At 33.6% G+C, this 9,764-nt stretch overlaps 1 protein-coding gene across 1 annotated transcript in view; it reads right to left on the bottom strand.

Moving 5' to 3' along the window:
- Positions 1–6,800: 6,800 nt before the first annotated feature.
- The window catches only part of LOC142336905 (ras-related protein Rap-2a-like), a 40,562-nt gene continuing 37,598 nt past the window's right edge, over positions 6,801–9,764 (bottom strand). The window contains exons 2-5 of the mRNA XM_075385883.1: positions 8,714–9,001; positions 8,159–8,296; positions 7,549–7,739; positions 6,801–7,108 (exon numbers count right to left, since the gene is read on the bottom strand). Of these exons, the coding sequence (XP_075241998.1) occupies positions 6,967–7,108; positions 7,549–7,739; positions 8,159–8,296; positions 8,714–9,001 (759 nt within the window). The 3' untranslated portion in view covers positions 6,801–6,966. The remainder of the gene's footprint in view (positions 7,109–7,548; positions 7,740–8,158; positions 8,297–8,713; positions 9,002–9,764) is intronic.

The following is a 9,764-nucleotide window of genomic DNA, read 5'->3' as shown; positions in this document are numbered from 1 at the left end:
ACTATTATTAAACAGAAAGCAAAAACTATTGAGTCGATATCAAAAATTGTATTCGAGCGCCAAAAGTTTTCATAGTGCAAATCAAGCTCAATTTACGAAAATATTGATAAGTGGAAAAAACTAGGAAATCTATATTAAAAAAAATAAAAAATTTAACGATGGATTGGCAATACACTGTGCTCTCTTAATGGACGACCATTTTTCTATTGATGTTGCGCCAATGTCTTCTGTATTTTGATGTTTTCTATATCAGTTTCATTATGCCATTCTCAATTATAAAACCCATCACTACAAAAAAAAATTGGGACGGGAACAAAAAAAATGGTTGCTACTCCTGTCTATAATTGACTTCAACTTTTCCGCAGAAAACTTTCGCAACTTAAAAGTCAAGGGACTTTAAAGACCCTTGGGTTTCATCTTTCGGTAATTTGAAAGATATGAAGAAATTACAAGAGTCATTCAATCGATCCACAGTAAAACGATAAAACGTGAACAAAGAAACAGGTCAAAAAAAGAACGTTATCGTTTTTCTTTTTAATATATTTGGAATACCAAGCTCTCTTTTTGCTCAATAACTATTGTTCCGACCGCACTTAGTGGTGCAATGAACCATACGCTCAACTGGTTTTTTTTGTTGTCAGTTTTCGCCGATTGATATATTTATCGCAGAGACTTGTGATCGGTATCATTAGAAAACCTGCAATGCGTAGAGTATGTAATCGAAAATGAATTTTCATAGTTAGTTTTTGTTGGACAGTTATCAAGGAAGTTTTTTGGTGAATGTTGGTTGGTTTTCACTAATTTTGTTTTATTAATTGAAACACAGTTTCTAAATCTCTTGGTTTGATTTTTTTGCACTATAATGACTGATTTTTCTGATATTTCACCAGAACCCGAGTAGGTATTTTTGCTACAAACTCTGACAATTCATAGGAATAGAGCCCCAAAACCTGTTGCAGGAATCCTTTTAAACTAACGCAATGCCCAGTTCAAGCTAAACCTTCTCAAAGAAAGATTTTTCAATGACATTTTTCAAAGTTTTTTTCAACTAAAGTCAATTTAATGCAACATTGATCGTATTCATTTTTTCCATACAACTTGCTTATTCTGTTAAGATTTGTATTAATCAAGTAATTGTAACAGCCACAAAACAAAAAAGTCACGTATTATGAATTGCAAACACCGTCCCAAAATTTAAAATTTCTGTGGATGTCATCTTTTTTTGAGACCTGTTTTGCATTTTTTTACTTTCTTATAACAACTTGTTGTTAAATTTGAGCAGGCATTTTAATGATGCCAGAAGACGCTGTTTTAATCATGTCGTATGAATTGAAAGTAATGGTTACGTGACTCTGCTTGAAGTTACCGAGAAATTCTGGCGTTTATCAAGAACCGCGAGGCGGTTCGAGATATAGTGTCAGAATTTCAAAGAGACTTCTGCAGAGTCACGAAACCATTTTAAAACAGGCACTCTACAAGTTCAGACGGAAGCTTTGCGAGAGTGACATTAACCTATAAAACAATTAAAATACGAGTTTTCTTTCGATTGATGAAAAGGAGAATCACTTTCACAGACAAATGACTCCTTTTGTCCCGAAGCACTATAGGAACTAAACAATTACCCTCTCGGTAATTTTTATCTTTCGATAATATGAAGGATATAAAGAAATTACAAGAGTCATCCAAACAATCCACAGTAAAACGATAAAATGTGAACACAGAAAAAAAGTCACAAAAGAACCCTATCATTTTTTGTAATATATTTGGAATACCAAGCTCTCGTTTTGCTGAAAAACTATTGTTCCGATCGCACTTAGTGGTGCAATGAACCATTCGCTCAACTGTGTTTGTTATTTTGTTGTCAGTTTTCGCCGATTGATATATTTATCGCAGAAACTTGTGATCGATATCATTAGAAAACCTGTAATGCGTAGAGTATGTAATCAAAAATGAATTTTCATAGTTAGTGTTTGTTGGACAATTATCAAGGTTTTAAATTTTTTGGTGAATGTTGGGTGGTTTTCACTAATTTTATATATTTAATAAAAAAATTTTGCTGAAAATTTGTTTTACTTTGCACATATAGATCAAAATGTCTTCAACGAAAATAAGTCAGTGAATCTACTTCTTTTTACGATAACGCAGTTTCTAAATCTCTTGGTTTGATTTTTTAGAACTATATTGACGGAATTTTTTTGATATTTCACCAGAACCCGAGTAGGTATTTTTGCTACAAACTCTGACAATTCATATGAAAAGAGCCCAAAAACCTGTTGCAGGAATCCTTTTAAACTAACGCGACGCCCAGTTCATTAAACATTCTCAAAGAAAATTTTTCAATGACATTTTTCACGTTTTTATTGCACAATTATCAAGGTTTTAATTTTTTTGGTGAATGTTTGATGGTTTTCACTAATTTTATATATTTAATGAAAAATTTTTGCTGAAAATTTGTTTTACTTCGCAAATATAGATCAAAATGTCTTCAACGAAAATAAGTCAGTAAATCTACTTCATTTTACGATAACACAGTTGCTAAATCTCTTGGTTTGATTTTTTAGCACTATATTGACGGAGTTTTTTTTTTTGATTTTTCACCAGAACCCGAGTAGGTATTTTTGCTACAAACTCTGACAATTCATATGAAAAGAGCCCAAAAAATCTGTTGCAGGAATCCTTTTAAACTAACGCAACACCCAGTTCAAGCTAAACCTTCTAAAAGAAAACTTTTTCAATGACATTTTTCAAAGTTTTTTTTCAACTAAAGTCAATTTAATGCAACATTGATCGTATTCATTTTTTCCATACAAAATGTTTATTCTGTTAAGATTTGTATTAATCAAGTAATTGTAACAGCCACAAAACAAAAAACTCACGTATTATGAATTGCAAAAACCGTCCCAAAATTTAAAATTTCTGTGGATGTCATCTTTTTTTAAGACCTGTTTGCATTTTTTCACTTTCTGATAACAATTTGTTGCTAAGTTTGAGCAGGCATTTTAATGATGCCAGAAGACGCTGTTTTAATCATGTCGTATGAATTGAAAGTAATGGTTACGTGACTCTGCTTGAAGTTACCGAGAAATTCTGGCGTTCATCAAGAACCGCGAAGCGGTTCGAGATATAGTGTCAGAATTTCGAAGTGACTTCTGCAGAGTCACGAAACCATTTTAAAACAGGCACTCTAAAAGTTCAGACTGAAGCTTTGCGAGAGTGACATTAACCTATTAAACAATTACAATAGGAGTTTTCTTTCGATTGATGAAAAGGAGAATCACTTTCAAAGACAAATGACTCCTTTTGTCCCAAAGCACTATAGGAACTAAACAATTACCCTCTCGGTAATTTTATCTTTCGATAATTTGAAGGATATGAAGAAATTACAAGAGTCATCAAAACAATCCACAGTGAAACGATAAAATGTGAACACAGAAAAAAAGTCACAAAAGAAACTTATCATTTTTTTAAATATATTTGGAATACCAAGATCTCGTTTTGCTCAATAACTATTGTTCTGATCGCACTTAGTGGTGCAATGAAACATTCGCTCAACTGGGTTTGTTATTTTGTTGTCAGTTTTCGCCGATTGATATATATATATATATATATATATATATATATATATATATATATATCGCAGAGACTTGTGATCGATATCATTAGAAAACCTGCAATGCGTAGAGTATGTAATCAAAAATGAATTTTCATAGTTAGTCTTTGTTGGACAATTATCATGGTTTTAAATTTTTTGGTGAATGTTGGATGGTTTTCACTAATTTTGTATATTTAAAAAACAATTTTGCTGAAAATTTGTTTTACTTCGCAAATATAGATCAAAACGTCCCCAACAAAAATAAGTCTGTAATTCTACTTCTTTTTACAATAACACAGTTTCTAAATCTCTTGGTTTGATATTTTAGCACTATATTGACGAATTCTTTTTTTGATATTTCAGCAGAACCCGAGCAGGTATTTTTGCTACAAACTCTGACAATTCATAGAATTAGAGCCCAGAAACCTGTTGCAGGAAATCTTTTAAACAAACGCAACGCCCAATTGAACCTAAACTTTCTCAAAGAAAACTTTTTCAACAGCATTTTTCAACTTTTTTTTCAACTAAAGTCAAATTAGTGCAACATTGATCGTTTTCATTTTTTCCATACAACTTGCTTATTCTGTTAAGATTTGTATTAATCAAGTAACTCTAACATCCACAAAACAAAAAGGCAGGTATTTTGAATAGCAAACACCGTCGAAAATTTAAAATTTCTGTGGATGTCATCTTTTTTTCAGACCTGTTTGCATTTTTTTTACTTTCTGATAACAACTTGATGTTAAGTTTGAACAGGAATTTTAATTACGCCAGAAGACGCTACTTTAATCTTGTCGTATGGATTGAAAGTAATGGTTACGTGACTCTGCTTGAAGTTAGAAGTTGAGAATTTCTGGCGCTTATCGAGAACCGCGATGCGGTTCGAGACATAATGTCAGAATTTCGAAGTGACTTCTGCAGAGTCACGTATCCAATTTAAAACAAGCACTGTGCAAGTTCAGTCGGAAGCTTTGTGGAAGTGATGTTAACCTATTAAACAATCAAAATAGGAGTTTTCTTCCGATTGATGAAAAGGAGAATCACTTTAAGAGACAATTAGCTCTTTTTTCCCAAAGAACTATAGGAACAAAACAATTTCCAAATTTCTTTATTCTTGTATTTTTCTATTTGATATAAAAAAAGGCGATTTGTCCCTGAAAAAGAATGACCGACGATGATTCCATTCTTGCAAAAAAACGTGTGACAGGATTCGATGTTTGGAGAATCTGTGGAAACTATGGATTCAAGTTAAGAAAGTGAAGACCCAGAATTTTTTGGGACATCTATGGATATGATTTTCGCGAGGAGTCTTGACCTAGCCGACCAATACCTTTGTCAATTCATACAAGGGATCTTTTCCGTTTCTCCATCCCCCAGGATTTTTTTCCGTTTTTGCAAACCCCCCCCCCCCCCAAACCCCCACCCATCAGTACTCTCATCCTCATTTAAATCAGTAACAGCACAAATTACATTACATAATTAAAAATCTAAAATCAAAATTCTGTTAGGGGAAATAATTATTTGCACCAACAAGCAGAGGCGAAAAACGGGAAAAAACCTTTTCGGGAAATTCGAACAGTTAAAGGGGAAGAATATCACCCAAGCACTCTCTACAACATTGCAATGATGAGTGTCAATAACACAATGAAAATAAAGGAGGACAACGATTTTCGTGGTTTTCGTACCAAATACGTTTTCATTTGGGGCTGTATTTAATAATTGTACAGTTAATTTTATATAAAAAACGCTGTTTTAGATTTTTTGGAGTCAATTTTTAAAAATTTAAACTTGTGGCTAAGTATATAGGAACTTCAAGCATTTCAACTTCTGGCTAAGTATATAGGAACTTCTGTCATTTCAACTTCTGGCACTCGCGACTTTTGGCATTGTAAAATTTGCACGTGCGTGTTTTAAATGAAGTTAGTATAAGTGTTCTAATGATGCTCATATTCTAATGTTGGAATCAATCAAGGAATAGCATCAGTAGTTTTAGTTTTCTTCCAGGGGGTTCTTGCTTTAACGCTGTTTGTTGTTGAAAGTGAAAATTAATTTTTGCTTCAATTGGTTTCCAGGTGTCTTCAAAACAATAAGAGTGTATCAATATAGCCAAAAATCTGAAATGTCTCAAGATAAGGCGTATTTGAAACCAGCTAGTGGTTTCAGCTTATAGCTAACTCTATATACCGAGAGACGTTAACATTTTCTCTCTTTTTGTCATTTAGTGTAACTGGGAAACAGTGTGCAGTGCTGTCAATATAAAATTTTAAACATTATCATCGGGTAAACATCTTTGATAAATGATAACTTGTTTTATAAATTTTGACACCAATATATTAAGTTTGGTTAAATTTTTTTATTGCTTTTAATTCCTAGTTTCTCATTATTTTTCAACAAAACTGAGGTGTGATTATTCTTGCGACGAATGTGTCCAAAAAAATGATTTTAGAATAAAATTCAGTACTTAATCTGCGTTTTGTTTATCCCGTAAGCAGGCTTGTAAGCTTTACTCGCAATCAAAGTCTTATGTTGCTGTGATATGCTTCTATTCAAGTCATTAGTTTTAGTCATTTGCCTTATAACTGAAGACTTTTTAAATGGTTATATAGTTTTTAATATATAATTTTTGCTAAAAACTGCAAAATTTTTCAGAGCATGCATTAATATCCTCAATCCGTAAAACTGATTACGGCACCTAGGTTTTTAAATTGGAATTGTGATAATAGACTTTGGTCCAACTTTGAGATTTCATTACTATGTTTTGTATTTGAAATTTATTATCTCTGCTTTTTTTGCAGACAATTAAGCCAAGATTGTGCACGCACTTCCTTATCAATCCAATATAAGCACGCAAGAAAGACCTATCAGTCTTCGGCGTAAAATAAAAAAATTTCCACTTTCATTCGAGAAAAATTAATGGTGACCAATATAGTCATTTCGAATATTCCCTCCAAACCAAATTTGATTGTATCTGGTAAACTTTTCGCATTTTTTGGCAAAAAATGCGCAAAAAAATTAGCTTAAGATTAATGCCAAACATAAACAAGTTGAAAACAACATCCGTCCTTCCGAAATAGATTTTTCAAAATCGTGAACCTACAAACTTTGTAAAATTTTGAATACGTCTTGTAAACCAACAATGTTCTAAGAGCCCAAAAAAGGTTATATTTTTTGAACTTATAGCTATTCAAAACATCCAGAAATGGGCTGATTGTCACTACAATTCTTTTCTACGTAATTTGATCCATAACAGCTATCTTTTTATTGCTTAATTGTATTTTTTAAATTGTTTCAGTGGTTTTCCATTTCGTCCTTTGAATAATGCTGGCATGTGTAACACATCCCTCAATTTTGTTCACAGGGAGGTTCTTCTCTGTTCACATGAGACAGCAGTCGCCCACTTGGAGGGATTCCATCTCCATGCTCTGTCGCCTACCCCCTGCCCCGTGGTGACTCTGGTTGTTGGCTGTGGTGGGTGGACCACTGTTGCCCCCCTTTGCACCTTTCTTACTTGTCCTTCTGGAACAAAGCACTCATTGCTAAAGTAGTCTAACTGGTTTCTGCTATTTATATTAATCGGTTATAAGTTTTATGAAAATTTATATTTGGCAAACTTTTACTATTATAATTTACGATTTATAAATGAAAAATAAATAAAATATGACGTCTTATATATTCGATATGTCTTATATTCGATTATGTACAACTGTATGCCCAGCGAATCGAAACTTGATACACCTTGATAAGACATGCGTGATCTTTCCATCTCTCGCAAACCTTGAAATATCTGGCCAAGAACATTAAGCACCAATATTTCCGCTTATATTTTGGTAAGATCTTATCCAGATCAACCAAACTAAGAAAATCTATCGTCAGAACCTGAAAAAATCTTGTACATAGTTATCATATGTACTCTCCGAAATTAAAGCTGTAATAACGTAGTGGTAGTTGTCAATAACCTGTATAGACTCTGGCTGCGTTTGAAGCTTCCCCCGGAGGAGGAGTCGTGTGAGTTGGAGACGAGGAGGCTGTTGCTCTTGTACTCTGACGCCATCTTGATGTCCTTCAGCTTGAACTTCACCAGAGCATTCAACTCTTTGGCGAGTGGGTGCCGCCATTGCAGAATCAACTTCTGTTGCAACTCAAGCACCTGAAATTGGGCAAAGGTGACATATTTATGATAACAATGCGTCGAATGGATATTTTTTTTTGGATTGCGTGAATTTTGTATCTCTATGTTAATATAGAAATTTAGAAATCAAAACTCCAATAAAGCTAACAATGTACAAAATAGGTAGCATGGCAAATACCCAAAATATACCCGATCTTGTACCTTATAGTTAAAAACATGCGGACTATTCAGCATAAATTTTTTTTATGTAGTGTAATTTGAATTTAAAAGAAATTTTCCCTGGTTAACTTTAATTTGGTTTACACTTTTTGATTATCTGTAGGTTCAAATAAGTTTTTTTGGTAAATTGTAAGTGAAGCGTAAATATACCTAAGGAAATAATTTATAAATTTGTATTCGGTTATAATTCATAATCACTACGGTACTGGGTTGATTACCTGTTGTGTTTTTAGTGCAGATATCTCTAGGAATCCAGCAGCCCATCCCTCTGAACTGATGAACTCCTCCACTTCGTCCTGTGTGACCTCTCTCATGTTCTGTCTGTCCTTTTTATTACCCACAATCACCAACGGAACCTAAACTTTTATTTTCTACTGTACTAGAACCTGGACTGTCACCAGTGTGTGCTCAAGTCCAAATGGTTTTATGAACAGAGAATCAAGTTTTGTTAATTTTTTTCCCATTGACGCTAATTGAAATTCTTCTAAATTTTTCTTATGTCTTTTATAAAGAAAGGTATATTCAATTAATCTGATTTTTTATTGGATTATGGTTTCCATATCTTATGTCGATATTTTTTGAGGTGCTTAAAACTTTTTCATATTTTCTGAAACCATATTCGTTATGTCTTTTATAACTTGAAGAAGAATTCATGTATCTTAAGCTTTTAGCGGTGTGTTTTAACAGTTATAATAAAGGTTTTTTTTTTCAAACTTTTGTTGGCATTTAATTTTTTTTAAGTTCACTCAAAAATGATAACTGAGTAGGTGCACCTCTTCCCAATTATCCTTGCTCTCCTTAATTTCGTAGAACAGTTGCATCACTTCTCTGAATGAACTCTCTTCAGTGACTGAATAGACAAGGACGAATGCCTGTGCAGTGGAGATAGACAACTGTCGCATGGCTGGGAAGGAGAGATCCCCGGCTGTGTCCAGAACATTCAGTCTCACTGTCTCATTTCCCACTCGGAAGTCCCGGCTGTGGAGGTCCTCAATTGTTGGCTCGTACTTGGGTGGCAGCTGGTTCTTTATCATTTGGCTCACTATTGTCGTTTTTCCCACCTGTAAATACATCATACACTTAATCAACACCCGGGTCCAGGTGTCACCGCCATTCAACGCAAAATTATGTAAGATAAGCGTTGAAAGCGTTGAAATTACATAAATCAGGCGGTGAATGCGGTGAAAAAAATAGGGGGATTAAGTGTAATTTTAGGGGGTAAAACGAAGAAAGATAGGGGGATAATGGGGAGCAAGGGAAAATTGTTAGCTTTTACCCCATCTAAAACTACCCCTTAATCTAACCTGTTTTTGACACTTTTTTATGTAATTTATGTAATTTCACCACTAGAATAAACGGTGAACTTACAAAAAAATTACCACATTTCACCGCTAAAATATGTAATTTCACTGCTCAAAACGCAAAGCTTACAACAATTCAATACGCAAGTTTTACAGAAAGTAGAGTGAGAGGTTCGAACCCGTGTAAGGACGGTAATCTGTTGTGAAATGGGGTGAATTTTTGTAAGTTCACCGCTTCATCTAGCGGTGAACTTACACAATTTCACCGTATTCACTGCCATTCACCACAAATTTATGTACAAAATTTGCGGTGAAAAAAACTTTTCACCGATTATCTTACATATTTTTCTGATTTTTCCTCGAACCGAGCATAACAATATGTTTTCTCCTGTTATTACTGTTTATCAACGTTTTACAAATCAAAAAAATTAATATTTCACTTCGCAAAACTCTATTGGCGTGAGTTAATTTACTCTGGTTTTTCACTCTTTTTCAGTACCATGTTTTACGATTAGGGTAATAA

This window comes from Convolutriloba macropyga, chromosome 3 (genome assembly GCF_964194025.1).
Source record: "Convolutriloba macropyga chromosome 3, txConMacr16.3, whole genome shotgun sequence".
Lineage (NCBI taxonomy): Eukaryota > Metazoa > Xenacoelomorpha > Acoela > Convolutidae > Convolutriloba > Convolutriloba macropyga.
Note: the sequence above shows the minus strand (reverse complement) of the source record. Positions and strands in the feature narration are given on the sequence as shown.